This window comes from Notothenia rossii, assembly GCF_949606895.1.
Source record: "Notothenia rossii genome assembly, chromosome: 1".
Classification (NCBI taxonomy): domain Eukaryota; kingdom Metazoa; phylum Chordata; class Actinopteri; order Perciformes; family Nototheniidae; genus Notothenia; species Notothenia rossii.
In genome coordinates this window covers 74,679,880-74,698,058 of record NC_136912.1, presented here as the reverse complement: position 1 = coordinate 74,698,058, position 18,179 = coordinate 74,679,880, and the positions used below count along the sequence as shown (strand labels likewise).

Sequence of the window (18,179 nt, the reverse complement as noted above, 5' to 3'; positions counted from 1 at the left end):
ACACACACACACACACACACACACACACACACACACACACACACACACACACACACACACACACACACACACACACACACACACACACACACACACACACACACACACACACACACACACACACACACATCCTTGGGAGGACATCAGTGAAGGTCCCCACACCCTCACACACACAAACACACACACACACACACATGGGGGGCGGGCCCACCTGTCACTTTTTATGCATACTAATGTGATTGAAACATTTTTTATGATACACCATAAGGCGCAACAGTGGGGGCTTTTCACACCTGTGAATACACATCAACCCCCTCCTATCGACGGATCTCACACCTACTTAGGATATCACACCTACTTGAGATCTCACACCTCGAACAAAGGGGAGGCGGGACTTAGCTCATTAGCATAAGTAGGTAGAGGTGTGACCTGTCACAGCACCTGTCACCTTCTATGCATACTAATGAGACGAAAGCGGGATGAATCTTACTACTCCTTAGGCCAGGGGTACTCAAATACAAATCTTAAAGGTCCAACATTTTTTTTTCAATAAGACAAAGGTCCGTTTATTACGGTCATTCAAACTTTTAAACAATTACAACAAGATTCTTAACACGAGGTTGCAAAAACAAAAATAATCTGTATGCAGCAGTTTTCCTTGTTATTGTGTCTGTGCTCGATCCCTCAGGGTCGCAGTGTAAGAGCTGCAGTTATGAATAAAGGCAGCCGCACCTTCTTTCATTCAGCATTCCCATTATTGCTTTATAAATGTCTTGCCCCCTTGTGTGTCCACTGAGGTTCATCAGGCCCAACACATCTTCAACAAACCCCCCCTTTGCCTCATCATAAAAACTCACAAACACCAGCAACTGAGCATTGTCAGTGGACTCATCCACAGCTAAGGAAATGCACTGTGCTTTTTGTATTCCATCACAAAGCTGATTCATCAAATCACCAGCCAGTATTTATGTTCTTCTGGTTGCTGGGGAATCTGAGAGGGGGATTTGCTTGACCTGTTATTTCCTCTTTTAGTTTGCCTTCAAACATGGTCTCCATCACTTCAGTCATGCATTATTTTATACTTCAGTTATGATCCAGTGGAAAGCCCTTACCTGCTAGCCTAGTTCAATCAAAGTGGTTACTTTCTGTTGGCTGGGCAGTGTAGTTTTACACACCGTCTTATTTGACTTTCTCAGGACTTGAAACAGTTTTTTGGGGGCAGACCCCCACAAAGAAAACATATATTTACACATGTAAGGTCATCATCTTAACAGTTTTGTATGCTCATCCGTGAGCAGAGCATCAAGTTGACATGTCTTTTACAGCTGAATGCGGCGATTACCATCTTGTTCAGCAAAACGCCTCACACACTGATTAAGATCAACAGCTTTAGTGCGTTTTGATTCAATGCTGAGTACAGCCAACCTGACAGGCTCTTCTCTGTCATTGCAGACCGCAAATACCTCATTCCTTCCGTACTTGGGTCCGAATGCTTCTCGTTTTGCGCCGTACCGTTCAAATGAAATCGCCGCCTATCATATTTCCAAGCTCGCGCCAGGGCCGGGGGAGGGGTTACAAGGCGTGCGTCTTGTGCTGCATTCACTTGTACTCGGACATTAGAGACTTTCTCTCCGATGAGCCACAACTTTTCTTTCAAAACAAAGCTGCCAACTGGGGTGGCAGCTGGGGTGGCAAGGCCTATTTTGAGGGTAGCAGTTGCCCCCCCATGCCACCCCAGTAGGTGAAACTAGGCTACTAGAGCTCTACAGTACAGATGCAACTAGATGAGCTGTTAACTCTCTGACTTTTTTTTTTTAAACACACGCATTTTTCCCACCCGCATTCCGCGAAGACCCGCCCTACTGTGCCTCTGATTCGCAGACTGTTGGTGGGGGGAAACAACTCTGACGGGATGCTGAATGGGATTGGACCAATGTGTTGACAGACACACACAGACAGTGGAACAGTCGGACATGCAGAGCGCTGTTTGTTGTTGGACACAGCGGAACATTTTGACTCGTTGCGTTGTGGCGATGTCTCGCATATGAAAAGTATAATTTGCTCAGAGTCCAGAGACAGTTGTGGTTCGGTCCGGATCCGGACCGGAGTCCGGACTTTGAGGATGCCTGCCTTAGGCTCATCTGCTCCTGGAGGCTTCATTATTATTGGAACTGAATTCCCAATAGGACATTTTCTGTTTCGATGTGGGTTGTTGCAGGAAGCCTACATTCACACTTTGGTATAGGTCCAGGAAATGACATGTGTGTACAGTTGACATTTGTTGTGTGAGAATAAGTTATTATTTTGTTCTTTATATTCTCACTTGTGGTGTGTGAGTGAGTGAGAGAGAGAGAGAGCACAATAAATAATGGTATTATGAATACATTTGCCTCTGAGTCCTGCATGAACTGTTCATAGACTGTATTTTAACATTGGTCATATGGTGGTACTTGGAGAGACAACTATTTTCTCAGGTGGTACTTGATGGAAAAAGGTTGAGAAACACTGCTCTATGGCATACCATCCAACCTCCTCAATAAACTCGAACATATCCAGAACTCTGCTGCCCGCCTCCTCACCCACACCCGCTACCGAGACCACATCACTCCCATCCTCCAGAACCTCCACTGGCTCCCCGTCCGTCAAAGAATCCACTTCAAAGTCCTCCTCATTACTCACAAAGCCCTCAACAATCAGCCCCCCCCCCCCCCCCCTACCTCACAGACCTGCTGTACCACCACACCCCTTCCCACTGCCTCCGCTCATCAGAAGCCAACCTCCTATCCATCCCCACCCGCACCAATGACCGGACCTGGGGGGACAGAGCCTTCTCCGTCGCTGCCCCCTCCCTCTGGAACTCACTCCCCCAAGCCATCAGAGAATGCACCGACCTCACCACCTTCAAAAAACTCACAAAAACTCACCTCTTCAATCTGGCTTTTAATGTGTGATTGTTTTTGTATTATTTGACTTTAACTTTAACTATATATTTATTTCTTGTTCCTTTCTTCTCTTTTCTTTTCTCTTCACTATTATCTGTAAAGCGTCTTTGAGCACCTGTAAAAGCGCTAACAAATTTAATCTATTATTATAATTATTATTATTGTGTCGCATTGAAGATGACGTCACGGCAGTTGTATGCAGTGTCCCGCCAAAAAGCCGATCGCCCCGCCTACACTGAGTTACTATAGTAACTACCCCAGTTCCTAAACTGTAATGTGAGCCGGGCCTAACCAAACCGAGCGAGGCCTGCAGTGTAAATGCGCCATTAGTGTAGCCTATTTAATTTTGCTCCACTCAACGGTCCGTCACAGCGGGCAGAGCTGTGATCATGCAGAGCTGCGTGTTCTCCGTCAGCAGCAGCTGATCTGATCTCTGATCCCTCTTTCGCGTCCTGTTAAACTTCACTCGCGTTTATGTCCAAATCTATCAGTTCTAGATAGTTCTAGTTAATTATTTGACTGCCTGCTTATCAAAGGACACCAAAACAATAAGCGTTGCTTGGCAACGGCGTGTGGCCGCAAAGTATAGCGCAGCATTATGCATATGTTTATATGAGGGGTCAAAATCCCATGCTCATAAAATGCTCATATTTTTTTTTTCTCTTCATTCCCCACGCCCCAAAATAAATAAATAAACATATAACCAGCCAGGAGGGAGTTGCAGTAGTCTAGGCGTGAGATGACAAGAGTCTGGACCAGAACCTGCGTCGCTTTCTGGGTCAGCTGGGGATGTATTCTCCTGATGTTGTAAAGAGTGTATCTGCAGCAGCGGGTTGTAGCAGCTATGTTTGCAGTGAAGGACAGTTTGTTATCTAGGGTCACACCCAGATTCCTTGCAGTCTGAGTCGGGGAAACAACAGAGGTGCCGATGTTGATTGTTAGGTCAAGAGTGGGACAATCTTTTCCCGGAAGGAAAAGCAGTTCAGTCTTGTCAAGGTTGAGCTTGAGGTGATGAGCAGACATCCACTGAGAGATGTCAGCTAGACAAGCAGAGATGCGTGCGACGACCTGGGTCTCTGAGCGGGGAAAGGACATAATTAATTGGGTGTCGTCAGCGTAGCAGTGGTATGAAAAACCATGCGGGCTAATGACAGATCCGAGCGAGTTTGTGTACAAGGAGAAGAGGAGGGGACCAAGAACAGAGCCCTGAGGGACCCCTGTAGTTAATTGACAAGGGTCAGACTCGGACCCTCTCCAAGTAACCCTGTAGGTGCGGTCTTTGAGGTATGAGGTGAGGAGGGAAAGTGCAGAGCCTGAAACTCCAAGTTCTTGGAGAGTGCGCAGGAGGATCTGTTGGTTCACCGTGTCGAATGCAGCAGACAGGTCCAAAAGGATGATGGCAGAGGAGAGGGAGGCTGCTTTAGCAGTGTGCAGTTCCTCAGTGACAGCAAGGAGGGCAGTTTCTGTTGAGTGACCTGCCTTGAAACCAGACTGGTTATGATCCAGAAGGTTGTTCTGATGGAGATAACAGGAGAGTTGTTTAAAGACAGCTAATATGTTAGAGTTTATCAGGTTAGATGTTGACCATCATGACTGTCATGTGTAGCATGCTAACATTTGCTAATTAGCACTGAACAAGATGTACAGCTGAGGCTGATGAGAATGTGGTCATACATGTGGTTGACCTGGTGACGGAGCTAGAGTAAAGTGGGAGTGTCACCAAGCAATTAATTAATTAATCGCTATGGGAACGTGAATGTCTCCCGAATTCCATTGCAGTCCATCAAATAGTTTGATATTTACATTCAGAGCAAAGTGGTGAACCAACCAAGCAACATCAATATTGTCAAGCAAACCTTGAATAAATGGATTATGGAAATTATTGAGAAATTACATTATTAAGTGCAGAAGTTGCCTATAATAAGCAAGTACTAGATTGGAGGGAAAGCAATACAAATAAATAAAGGGCAAGATTATCTAAGGAACCCATTTTAGGAGGAATATTCTAGTTGCCGGATTTAATGATGTTTTAATAGTTTAAAGGTCAAAGTTCCCGTTTATTCTATATATGATGCTCTAAGGTCAATTCCTGATTACATTGATCCAGAGTCATCTTTACAGATCCAACTTTCAGCTTCTGTCTCACCTCATTAAAATGTGCCAGGGCGAAAGTTCACAGTAACATTCTCCTTGAGTAGATCCAGCTACCGGGTCACAAAGCCATAATGTGGTTATCACAGGGTACAGTTCCTGCAGTAAACTGAACTCATAGATAACTACATTTGGCAACAAATCAACCTCAGGATGTGAAGATAACAAAACAAGTGTTGCACAAATAATTGTAAAGATTGTATGAACTTTATAGGTACTTTGGATGCACAGAATGTTACCTCATTCACACCAACGGTGTTTCAGGGCCTGCAGTACGTGACAGAATGATGAACACAGTTTTATTGTGAAACCGTGGACAGCAAGAACTGCTGTTTCAAATTTTGGTGCAAAGAAAATGTGTTATTTGTATGTAAGCAGCACAGCTTGAATCAGCTCATACGTTTGTTTTTTTAAAGATTTTTATTTTGGCAGCAGCTTGTCAGGGCAGCTGATGTTAGGTGCTGAAAGCTGTGAGGGTAAAATATCTTCGTCCTGACACGTGACTTGTCAACTCCATGTCACTCTTGCTTTGTCACGTTGTGTCTTGTGAGTGTTGCAGCAGCATGACCAGACTACTCAAATAGCTAGTGAGAGTTTTCAATGTCAAATTCACTGCCTTACAATAAGGCAAGGCAAGTTTATATAGCACCTTTCAACACAAGGCACATTAAGAGCAATACAATATAGTTCAGCAGAAACATTCTATAAAATGGCATTTAAAAACTTTCATTAAAAAACTAAGACAATCCAATAAACATAAAACAAGCCAACATATGAGAATTATTAAGAGCATTTAGAAATGATTTTGCTCCCACATATTCATGCGGCTTGCCATTCTTGGACCCTATCTGTAGCTGTAATACTTTGTAGTAATAACAATTGGAGCAGTCTTTTGCTCTTCAACTTATGTTTAAAATGCATTTCTACCTTAATTTCTTTTGGTTTAAGAACAAGAAATATATTGCTGACTTCATTCCTTGCAGATCATTTCTAAAGTGTAATGTTTTCTCGCAGCCATGTGCAGTTGGCCCAGAGTATGAACATGGAGGAACATTCAGAGCAATTACAGATTTTTATGATTAGAAAGCTTTTCTGTTTTTGACCAGATGTCTGCTGAAATCTTTTTTTATTGTAATCATGTGTCCTCATATCCTGCAGCTTCCATTTGGCAGATTCTTCATAGATAACAGTAAGAGGCAGAACCAGTTAGAGCTGAGTATGATCTAATCAAACTAAATAAAAGTCAGCTGTCCAATGCCCCGACATCTGTTCTGTTTCTAATAGCACTCACTCTTTTTCTTTTAACCTTGGCTCATACAACATAATTTAATATGAAGAACCTACTAATATAACACCCCCCAGAAACCACAACATATCAATAAGGCTATTAGTTTAATCTGCTAACTGACCTCATATTCTGTATAGGAGAACTTTTAAAGGTCAGACAATGTATACAGGCCCCTTGTGCTGTTCCTCTCAGAGTAGAGAGTCAGTGACTCACTGTGTTGGCCTGAATCACTTCTTTCCTTTTCCCCATCAGTGGAAAAGCACCACACAGAAAAGCAGAGGAGGGTCCGCTGGCTGTAAAAGACTTCTCTGTGCGGACTCTGGCCTGCAGCCAGGCAACAGACACGTGTCAGGCCAGGTAAACCAGGGAGGCGTTTCATAAACTCTACACTGAACTTTAAACACTCGCGAGTTGTTAGACTCCTGAATTACATGTTGTAGAAGTTGTAAATCATTAAATATACAGCCTCTTTTGAGCTTTGTGCGAGAACTTTAAACTGAGACTTGGAGATTGAAGCTGGACTTTGACTCAAGATTCATCATATAAAATAGAAGAGAGGGGAAAGTGGGTTATTTTACCTAAGAGGGAGAGGAAGAGAGAACGACGACATGGCCATGTGGAGGACAGCGGCAGCTCTTCTGCTAATTCTACAAACTGGTAAGAAATTATTTGTTTCAGGTTGACAAAGGTATTCAACAGCACTGATCGCCCTAGAGGTGGAGATACAAATATAACTAAACAGAATTTTTCTATATAATAGTATTTTTGTTTTAATGAAAGATTATCAAGATTATCATCTATATTACATGTTAAACATATTTTCCAGTTGACCTCAACTTATTGTTGATGTACATGACCATAAGGTGATAACAAGTGTATAATTTGGATAATTTTAGAGGTCTGAAGAAAAAATACTTTCCAGTATTTGAAATGAATAGAAACATTAGAAAAAATATATTTTAAACATATTTATTTTGTATTCCTCCAATTTGTATTGTAACCGTTTGAAATCAAGTACATTGAAAACGGTAGAATATTTTCACAGCTGTAGGATAGTTATAGAGATGACAGGATGTTTTCATGACTCATTTAGTGGGAAAGTTTAATGATGTCTGTGTTTCTCTCTCAGTGTTTGGCCAGAGCAGCATCAGATGGTGCACCATCTCAGATGCAGAGCAAAAAAAATGTTCGGCCATGTCGGAGGCCTTCGCCAAAGCCTCGATCCGTCCATCCCTGAGATGTGTCAACGGAGTGACCATCGAGGGCTGCGTTCAGAAACTACAGGTCGGAATAGGGCTAGAGGAATTTAAGCAATTTTGAAAAATGATAGTTGTTCCTTAATAGGCCAATCATAAAATAATTTGCAGTGTAAAATACCTTATTATTTAGTGACCTATAAATCTGTATCAGTCAGGACACCAGAAGACTTATTAAAAGATCATTAAATATTTTTGAGTGGTACTATCAGGCATAAGATAACAAGGCTGGAACTAAATTTACAGTTGCAATAAACTTTTTTATAGCTGATATCAGGCAGCACACTGGGCCCTTTAGGGCAACCACAGACTTGAAGATTTCTGGCAGTAACCTAGTAACCAGAAACTGAGCAAAACACAAACCTTAATGTTTGAATAATGCATTGTCCTATGTAGGCTAGGCTATAAGGAAATACATGATATGCTGAAAAGTGTAATATTAAAGTGTAAAAGTGTAATCTTAAAGTGTAGATTTAGCTAGACTTTCATATTGTAAAAAAATCCAGTGTCTCTGTTCAAAAACATTTAGATGTTTTAAACCATACCATAAATAGTTATTGTTTCTTTGTACAATGTTCTACAAGTGTATCAGCTGTCCCTGTCAATCTATAATATTGGGGCTCACATACATCGGGGAAATGTCCTGATATTTATAACGCTATTCATCTTTTTGCTTTCTCTGTTACTGCAGAAAAAAGAAGCAGATGCCGTGTCCATGTTCAGCAGTGACATCTACAAGTTGGGGAAAACCAACACCTTCAAGATTGCTGCCAGTGAATCAAAAATGGATGGTTAGAATGTTTATTTCATCTGAAAAGCAACTCAAACACAGTTAGATGGTTGAAGACAGAGATAACGATTCAGAGAGAAATACAAGTGTGAAACATGATTTCACACTTGTATTCACACAGGACCAAAGATAAATCTCTGGTCCTGTGTGATAATCAACTTAAAAAACATGTTAGCCAATTCAGTATGTTGTTTTAGTATGTAATGTTAAAAAGAATAGTTTAGTATTTTGAGAAATATTCCTGTTTTTTTATTGCTTAAAGATGAGAAGATGAGCCACTTAGTGTGAAGTCGAGCAGGGTGACCATAGTTAGCCTGAAGACTGAAAACAACAGCTAGTAGCTCCGTCCAAATGGAAAATAATACACCTTTAAGAACGACTAAAAATCACATAATAAGAATGTATAATTTGTTTAACATGTACAACTAGAACTGTTGGTGTAATGGCAAGTTGTTGGAATGTCTATTGGACAGAGCCAGGCTAGCTGTTCCCTGTTTCCAGTTTTTGAGCTAAGCTAAGCAACTAGCTGTAGATTTGTGTTTTTTATACAAACATAAAAGTGTCTTTATGAGTATTTATAGCAAGAAAGCAACACATTTGACAAAAATGTGTAATAGATATTTATTATGGTTAACTTGTAGAAACTTAATGCAGGCTAAGTTATCACACGTGTTACCTGATTATAAAAACTACTCCTGTCTCTGGGATATAAAAAAAAAAAAAAATGAGTGGTAGTCAGCACTGATCTCCTACATTATATCTCAAAGTAGAAATGGCACGTAATACATTGCAAATACTCAGTTATTGTGAAGTGTGTTTTATACCTGCTCTGTTGTTGCCTCAGGTACCGGTGCTACCTACTATGCAGTTGCTGTGGTGAAGAAAGCAAATTCTGGCATCAACATAAACAACCTGGAAGGAAAAAGGAGCTGTCACACAGGGAAAGGCCGAACAGCCGGCTGGAATATGCCTTTAGGATACCTCATAGACCAGGGCTACATGTCTGTAGTGGGCTGCAACATCCCACAGGGTAGGAAATACACTTCACATAAATAATTGTGCATACAGTATGTGTACATACAGGAAGCTGGAGAGACTTTTGTGTGTTTGTGTCATCAGGTGTGGCAAATTTCTTCAATGCCAGCTGTATCCCCGGAGCAAACCAGGAAGGTGATCCAGCGTCTCTGTGTCAGCTGTGCAAAGGAAATGGTGAAGGACTGAACAAATGTGACAAGAGCGACAAAGAGTTATACTTCAGCTACGCGGGAGCCTTTAGGTAACACACAGAAGTTACTGTTCTGCAGAACTGCAGAATTACTTCCAGGACCTATCTAGAGACATTTCATCTTTAATAACATTTTACAAACAGTAGCACATTGAACATATCAAAATATAAATAAAAAAGCTATGTTGTCGTTAAACAAAAGGATATATAGTTTTCGGGCTTTCCTTTAGAAAAATAATGTGCATTTGCTAGGAAAATGTTAAGTTTTGGTTGCAAAAAAAAGCACAATCTTAATGGACATGTTTTTAAAATGTCTGTAAAACAATTCACTTAACTGAGCAATTTGAAATAAATCCTAATGTTTAATAATGTTTAGAATGTTAATATAAAACATGTTTAGCTCTACTGTTTTAGTTGATCACGTTAGCATGCTACAATTAACATCACTAGAGGAAAAGTCAGGGAACCAAAGATTTTAGGATTCATCACCTGTGACCCATATACATCAACACAAATCTAATATAATGGTTGATAACATTTCGAATTCTGAAGCAAAGTGGCAGGTGAAAAAAGACATGCCCATCTCTAGAGTGACACTGCTAGCATGGCTACCAACACATGCAAGGCCATAGCACAGTGGTTGATATCCTCCTCTTCGAGACAGAAAGCAAAGGATAGGAATTTGAGTCAAGAAACACTAACACTTTCAAAGCAACTGGCGTGACATTCTCCAAGTAGCATGGACCTTTAATTCTCAACTCCTCCTTTGTGTTTCATCTCTGTAGGTGTCTGACTGAGGATGCAGGAGAGGTGGCCTTCATCAAACACACCACTGTCGCTGAAAACACTGATGGTAACCTCTTAGTTAGCTGTACAATCAGAGATGACCACATCAATTGTTACATTTTCAGCCACTTTGTTGTTAGCTTATTAGCATGTCTGTTAGCTAACCAGTTATTATTTTCACCAGATAAAACTCCTTCCTGGGCAAGCAAACTGAACTCAGCGGATTATGAGCTGCTGTGTCGTGATGGCTCTAGAGCTCCTGTCTCTCAATGGAATAGATGCCACCTGGTCCGCATCCCATCTCGTGGAATTGTTGTTGGCATGGACGTCACTCCCTCTCTGGTGTTCAACATGCTGACGGAGGGACTGGTACGTTTAAACATCCACAAATAACAGGAAGTATCTTAAAGCTACAATCTTGAAGATCTTGTTTGGTTTTCAATGCCGGTAATTTCGATTCATCACTATTTAAGAGCACTTTTTGAGAATGTTCCAACAGTTTGTAATCTCATCATTGGGCAATAGATTCAGTCACCATTGTGTTACCTTTTACGACAATATATAGTGACTTAAGAGAAGAAAATCTTCAAGATTCTAACATTGATACACACTGAAGGAGTCGGACTAGCATTCATTACTGTGAGATTCTGTGCGTGAGATGAACTGAGTGTTACTTGTCATCTGCAGGCAAAGTCAGAGTTCGGCATGTTTTCATCTATGGATTACGGAGGAGGAACTGTTCTCTTCTCTGAGTCATCCACCATGTTTCTGGGGGCCGAGTCAAATGACCCTGAGAAGTGGATGCATCGCTACTATCATGATGCTCTGACAGCCATGGACTGTAAAGCTGAAGGTGAAACAAAAATGGCACTCGTTGATTTCTATGAAGTTTCTTTGTGAAATGTATGAGTAAATGTACCCGTTCTAGCTAACTGGGAAACCTACCTATCAATTCATATTTCTTTCTTCCTTTACAACTCACCTGTCTATCTTCAGATATCCCAGGTGTCCTGCGTTGGTGTGTGTTGTCCAGTGGAGAGCAGCAGAAATGTGCTGACATGAGCGTGGCCTTCCATAACAAAGGTCTGACTCCAGAAATCAAATGTGTCCACGGGGACTCTGTGACTGACTGCATGAAGAGAATCAAGGTAACAGATGATTTCAGCTGGCGGTTGCTGAAGAACAACTACAGTGATTTCCTTTCATTCAAATTAAAACACAGTATCTGTGCTCTACGGTGGAAAAACTCTAAAACTATACCTTAAATAACACTTACCAAAAGTTTGAACTGGAGTCATTATGTAAGGACATGAGAGAAAGACGCATTTGTCTCTGCAGACCTGTACACTGACAACCGAGGATAACCACAATGTCCACAAAGGAAAAGTCTAGGGATCTGTAAAGTCAGTATTATTCATCCTCTAGGGACCAATATGGAAGACATACAGATGGATATTAGGATCCATATAGCCTTGACGCAAGCATTTTTCATTGTTCAGATGTATTAAACTAACCCTGTGACCTGTTTAGAAGGACTTGGACTTGAATTGAGACCTGTAGGTCTATACTTTGAGCAACACCAACTATCTGTGATAAGCTGTTCTGGCATCTCAATCTCCGCCCTTCCCTTCGATAATTGTGTAGAACAACGAGGCTGATGCCATCACCTTGGATGGAGGTTACATCTACACAGCAGGCAAAGAGTACGGATTGGTCCCTGCTACCGGCGAGAGCTACACAGGTACGATTTCAAACACATAAACTCACACAAGCAAAGTCACACATTCTTGTTACAAAGGCAGGAGATAGAGGTTGTTGTTTCTGTTGTCTTCAGAGAGCAGAGATGGTTCCATGTACTATGCAGTCGCAGTGGTGAAAAAGAGTAGCTTTGACATCCGTAACCTTGACGACCTGCGTGGCCGTCGCTCCTGTCACACCGGATATGGTCGCACGGCTGGCTGGAACGTTCCCGTAGCAACGCTGATGGAGAGAGGCCTGATAGCACCTAAGCACTGTCAGATACCCCAAGGTCAGTGGGATGTTGGTGTGTGAATCTGTGTCTGTGTGTAGTAGTGGTCTGAGATAGAATAGTCAGAACTCAGAAAAAATAGCATTCATACAAACATGCAGGTCGTTTTTACAACTGGGAAAGAATGCCTCACGCCTAACTTCCACCAAAGTTTTTGCGGATTTGACTCAAATCTAATGGATTTGGTGTTATATTATTAATGCATGCTATTTAAACCCTCACACTGCCAACTTTAAATTTGTCTTGACATGTTTGATGATATGCTCAAAGATCCACACCACGCCCAATCAAGATTACATCATAAAGGAAAGCTACTGAAAGCCACATTATAAATTACAAAACTATTGTATCAGGCTGAATGCTCTTCATTTCTGCAAGTAAAACAAACGTCATGTAAAGAATGGACAGTTCGTTATAAAACCCATTTGTTTTAAAAGCCTTACTTTTTCTTCCATTCTTTGACTTTCTATTTTTTTATGTTTCCCATGATGGCTAGCCGTGGGAGGGTTCTTTGAGAAAAGCTGCGTACCAGGTGCAAACCAGCCCGGTATGCCCAGCAACCTGTGTGGGCTGTGTGTGGGCACCGAATCAGGACAGAACAAGTGTGAGAAGGGAAAAGACCTGTATGATGGATACGACGGTGCCTTCAGGTAACACCCCAAACCCCTGCACTGCGTCAAAGTTACATTTTTCACTCCAATTTGTCCCTGTATCCCCAACAATATAATACATGTTAATGAACATGGGTGCTTTTAGACTGTTGGAAACCTATTTCTGACAGAATGACTGCGCTACAGCTGCTTAATTCATCCAAAATGACCCTATTAGTACTTTAATCCTTAGGTTTAACCCACCGGCACATCATTTTAAGGTCTGTGATTGGAAGTTCCTTGCTGAAAAGCATGGAGTTAAAATGAACTTCGTCCTCATCTTTTGTACAGATGATTGAACTCCATTTTATGGGACTTTGGGGAAAAGTGCACCAGTAAAGACTTCTCTGATTAGCAACTGTATTGCCTCCAATATAAAATGTTATTGAACATTGCACCCATACTGCATGTGTCTGTCTATCTGTCCTTTCAGGTGTCTTGCAAAAGGAGAAGGAGATGTGGCTTTTATCAAACATTCTACTGTCCTTCAAAATACTGATGGTAAGACAACAAACTTCAAGAAATAAAATATTCTTATAAGAGTCGTGTAATTTTAAGGGACATAATTTTTCTTTGTGTTTGTTCAGGTAATGGTGAAACGTGGGCAGTGGATCTCCTGTCTAAAGACTTCCAGCTGCTGTGCTCTCAGGACACTAAAGCTGAGGTAACACAGTACAGACACTGCAACCTGGCCAGAGTCCCCTCCCACGCTGTAATGGTACGGCCCGACACCAACATCCACGCCATCTATGGACTACTTGACCGCGCACAGGTACAATTATTAATATGTCTCTAGCTTATACAGCGTACGGTCTGTAACACTGTACCGTACCGATTGATTCAGAGGGTGTAAGCCAACCAAGTAAAGAGATCTGAAACAATAATTATATAAATGATTCTCCACTGTAAAAGACTCAAAGGTTTCTGAGACCAAATGTAGGTTTTCATACATCAGATTTTATGTTTTGATGATTTTTGGTGGTGCATCAAATATGCTCTGACGTCTGAGAATTATTAATTGGGCCCAAGAAAGCATGTTGTTGGACAATATAATCCAACAGAAACAGCTAACTGGAATTTCGGAAGAAAATGGTGTCTGTGATGTTTATTAAGTTCCTTTTTATTTCTGTTTCCCTATACTAGACATATTTTGGCAGTGATACAGGTACTGAGTTCAAGATGTTTGACTCGAAGGACTACAAGGGCACAGACCTCGTCTTCAAAGACTCCACTGTTATCCTTGTCGGTGTTGGTGACAGGAAGACCTACCAGGAGTGGCTGGGCCAGGGCTACATGGACTCGCTGGTTGACCTGGAGTGTAACTCATCCAGTGCAGGTAAAAACAAACAAAATAGCTAAAGTCACTCCACACTATCCAATGTAAATCAGAGGGATTTTTCTTTTTCTTTTCATGTTTATTTGTGTGGGTATAACCAAAGCAACTGAAAGGTTGTAAATTGAAACAAGGGTGAAGGGTGAAGAAAGCAAATGTTTTCTCAGGTTTGCCAAGTAGATCAACAATGTCTAGTATTCGGCAGTTCTATATTTTAGCAAAGGCTAATTCATTTTTTAAAGTCAACTTTGTGGACAGGACAGATAGTTACAATTGTGCCACTATGTATGATAATAAAAAAAAGGATGAGCAAATTAGCAGCCTCTTGTAATTACCGGTATAACTGAAGAGTGGAGTGCAATTAGGATATAGATCATTCAGTCATAAAATAAATACACAGATAGGGGAGCTTTCTAATGATTTCCATTGTTTTCTTACCTACAACATATTTAATATCTCTTTTTTTGTTTGAACTTACAGTGAAGTCCTCTGTATTGCTGCTGCTGATGGCTTTGTTCAGCTTCATGCTGACCGACCTCTGGATGTAATGTGTTGCAGGCGTCCAGCAACGTCTCCAACTCACTTTCATAACTTTTTTCTCTATTTCTAATCTATTAACACTTCACATTCCTTTTTCCCTTCCCATGACTTCCCCTTCTCCATGCCTGATTATTTTGTCCATTTTCTCTCAAGTTTCTAAGAGAAATTAAGTGAAATTATCAGTTTGTAACTTTCTACTATTTTTGATCTTACAAATTGCATAATTTCTTACTAATTGTTTTTTTTAATATATATATGAGAGAGTCATGTTGGAGCTGCCTTTGGATTTAAATGGTGCTGGTGTTGGATGGAAGCACATTGCCTCGTGGTATTGTAGATAAGAGAGTTTAGTTGCCAAAGACTTTCAGCCTGTGTGAATCAGACACGATGAGAGAATGTGCTGCTGCCACTTTGTTTACTAAAGGTGGGCTGCCATATCAGTGTGTATGCGGCCACCTGTTACATTTCCTTAGTGGGTGGCTCATTCAAGTCTCTCTGAAGCTAATTTGACAAAGAACCGACAATCTGATGATGAACTTTTACATGAATCCTTAATAACATTGTGATCAATTGATATTACTCACTTACTTTTAAATACGAGTAACAAAATGCTCTATGAGTTTGGAGCTAGAGCCAGGAGTTGATTAGCTTAGCCTCGCCGACCTTTAGCTTTTCGCCATATTGAACCTTTAAAACTACATTTTTAAAAGTCTTTATGTAAATATAGAAGTCATATTGCTGTTCCGTTCTGCTGCCACTTGCTGTGTGAGTAGTACTACTAACTAACAAAGCCTTTCTTTAGTTTAGGCTGTGTCGCTAATATAAGCTAATGCCATATCAGTGAATATGCACTAGTGTTGCCTCCACACAGCTGTGCTGGGGATAGTGTGATGATGAGTGGCTGAGTGTTCATCCAGGCTGTCTGCTTCATGTATTCTCCTCAATCACCTAAAATCAAGTTAAATATATTAATCTGGCTTGTATCTTATTATTTTGATCATAAATGGAAACTGCTTTAGCAGCAGATAGTCAGCATACACTTGGAGCCATTTCTCACACCTTGTAAGCTTTCCATTTCATACATCTGGAAACACATGGAGTAGGCTCCATCAGATTTGGGGAGAACATAAAGAAAACATCCTGTGGTTTGTGCTGAGAGTGAATGGATTTTGTTTGTTTGGATGCTTTGAGTCAAAGAGGAGTTTGTGTTAATTAGGAGGAGACAACACGGTTTAATAATATGTGTCTTCAACTTTCATAGTTAAAAAAGGGTTTTACTTGCATTTGTGTTTGACTTGGAAACATACATTGATCCCGTTTTGATTTAAAACGGGTTGTGGCTTGATACATTTAGTCATGCAATGCTTGTGTCCAATTAATATAATAGCTAAAAGGAAATAAATGTTTATAATAGACCTGAGTAAAATAAAATCTGCTCTCATGTACTCTAACCCATACAACTCACTCCAGAAATGTGTTAACTCAAAATAACTTGCTCAAGTCATATCTACTGTAAGCTACTTCATGCTGCTTGATGCTGTTTCCTGTTTTAAAAGGGTGAAAGATGTGTATTTTCCGATGTTAAGAGATTTATTTTTATATGATGTTCAGATGCCATATCAGTGTATATGTGCTGACTCATGCTGTCAGAAACTAATGCATTCTCTTCCTCCTGATAGAGATTTATTTCTATGTGAAATGATGTAACATGTGACTAATATTTAGTTGCCAGACCAGTGAGTCTGCACAAGTATTGCTACATAAAACTGCCTAAATGAGCTGTTTTTTGTGCTTCAAATTAAATAAAACAATTTTAAATGCATGTAGTTTGGCCATTTTCTGAGTGTCTGTGTATGTGTGTGTCATATTGACCAAGCCAAGCCCCTACGAACATTTATTCCCATTTGAAAATGGACTGGTACATTTGCAGCAGTAACATTTTTTGTTTTTGTTTTAAAGTTTAAGTGTAGAACTAACAGTTATTTTCATAATCAATTGATCTGCCCACTATTTATTTGATTAATCCACACAAGTGGAATTACATAGGACCCATGGTGACATGTCTCACTGATATACAAATGGTCTATACTGACAAGAAACACATTCTAGCATTTGTGCTGAAATCATCAAATGTGTCCTTGAAAAATTACTTCAAACAATTAATGAATCAACAAAAACCAATGCTGAAAAGCATTTAGACAAAACATTAACACTAACCTTTCTGTTGGTCGCTTGTTAGTAGACCCTTCACGCGATGGCAGAGCGAACAGGTACAGGCAGGGCCCACAGTGATAGCCCTATAGTTTAAATCTACTACCCACACATAAACATATGGAAATGAGTTGCTATTTAAAAAAATAAATGTATTTAGGAAGCTATCAATGTGATTTTAAGTGGGGGTCGACCTCAAATCCGCTAGGGGGGTCCGGGGGCACGCTCCCCAGGTAAGATTTTTTTAATTAATTTTGGAGTTAAATGCATCAATCTGGTGCATTTTGAGGGGGAAATAAAGAGACTAGATCTATGGAAACACCTATATTAAACAGAACTGTATACATTTAAATAATCATAAAATCATGGCCCATAACCAATAACATACCATTTCCAATATGAAAAAAACACTGAAACTTGTTTATTAATTTATTTTTGGTTCATTTATAGTTGTGAGTGTGTCTGTGCTCCTGAATCAGCCTCTCCTGTCTCTCTCCTCTCCTCCCTGCTCCTCTTTGAGGCAGCAGCAAAGACTAGTTTTAGCTCTCAACAAGTTTTAAAAGTGTATCTTACCTTTTTTCACCTTGTCAACTTTTTTATTTTTTTATTCATGCATATTTTACTAATCACACTCTGAAATGGAAATATGTGTTTACATAAATGGTGACCAAACCGTTTGAGACCCACTGAGAACTTAGACTAAGTTAACTATCTAAACACTCAAGAGTCCTTTACCTCACCTGAGCTGAGGTTATCCCGAGCTTGAATGACACACAGAGACCAATCAAGGGCTTTTCATTTATGATCTGTATGACAGTGGACAGCCAGTCACCCTGTGTGAGGCAGGCCACTTAACAGGCCAGACCATCGGGAAATCCCCCGGTCCTCCCGATGGCCAGTCCGGGACTGGGTACAGGATGCGTAGAGCGAAGGATCATTGTCCATCGTTAATCGATCGCAGATCAAAAAAGATTATTA

At 40.6% G+C, this 18,179-nt stretch overlaps 1 protein-coding gene across 1 annotated transcript; it reads left to right on the top strand.

The window, feature by feature from the left end:
- The first annotated feature begins 6,884 nt into the window (after positions 1 to 6,884).
- On the top strand, positions 6,885 to 16,812 carry meltf (melanotransferrin). The gene is made up of 16 exons (XM_079676620.1): positions 6,885 to 7,038; positions 7,511 to 7,665; positions 8,329 to 8,428; positions 9,272 to 9,457; positions 9,547 to 9,703; positions 10,438 to 10,505; positions 10,623 to 10,807; positions 11,126 to 11,291; positions 11,435 to 11,586; positions 12,083 to 12,179; positions 12,273 to 12,467; positions 12,964 to 13,117; positions 13,551 to 13,618; positions 13,705 to 13,889; positions 14,261 to 14,453; positions 14,931 to 16,812. Exons 1-16 carry the CDS (start codon positions 6,990 to 6,992, stop codon positions 14,996 to 14,998), a joined length of 2,178 nt encoding a protein of 725 aa, XP_079532746.1. The 5' UTR covers positions 6,885 to 6,989; the 3' UTR covers positions 14,999 to 16,812.
- Positions 16,813 to 18,179: the final 1,367 nt, after the last annotated feature.

Coding starts and splice junctions, on each gene's coding strand:
- meltf (XM_079676620.1), top strand. CDS start 6,990: ATGGCCATGTGGAGGACAGCGGCAGCTCTTCTGCTAATTCTACAAACT. Junction 10,506..10,622: donor TGTCGCTGAAAACACTGATG/GTAACCTCTTAG, acceptor TATTTTCACCAG/ATAAAACTCCTTCCTGGGCA. Junction 13,890..14,260: donor GACTACTTGACCGCGCACAG/GTACAATTATTA, acceptor TCCCTATACTAG/ACATATTTTGGCAGTGATAC.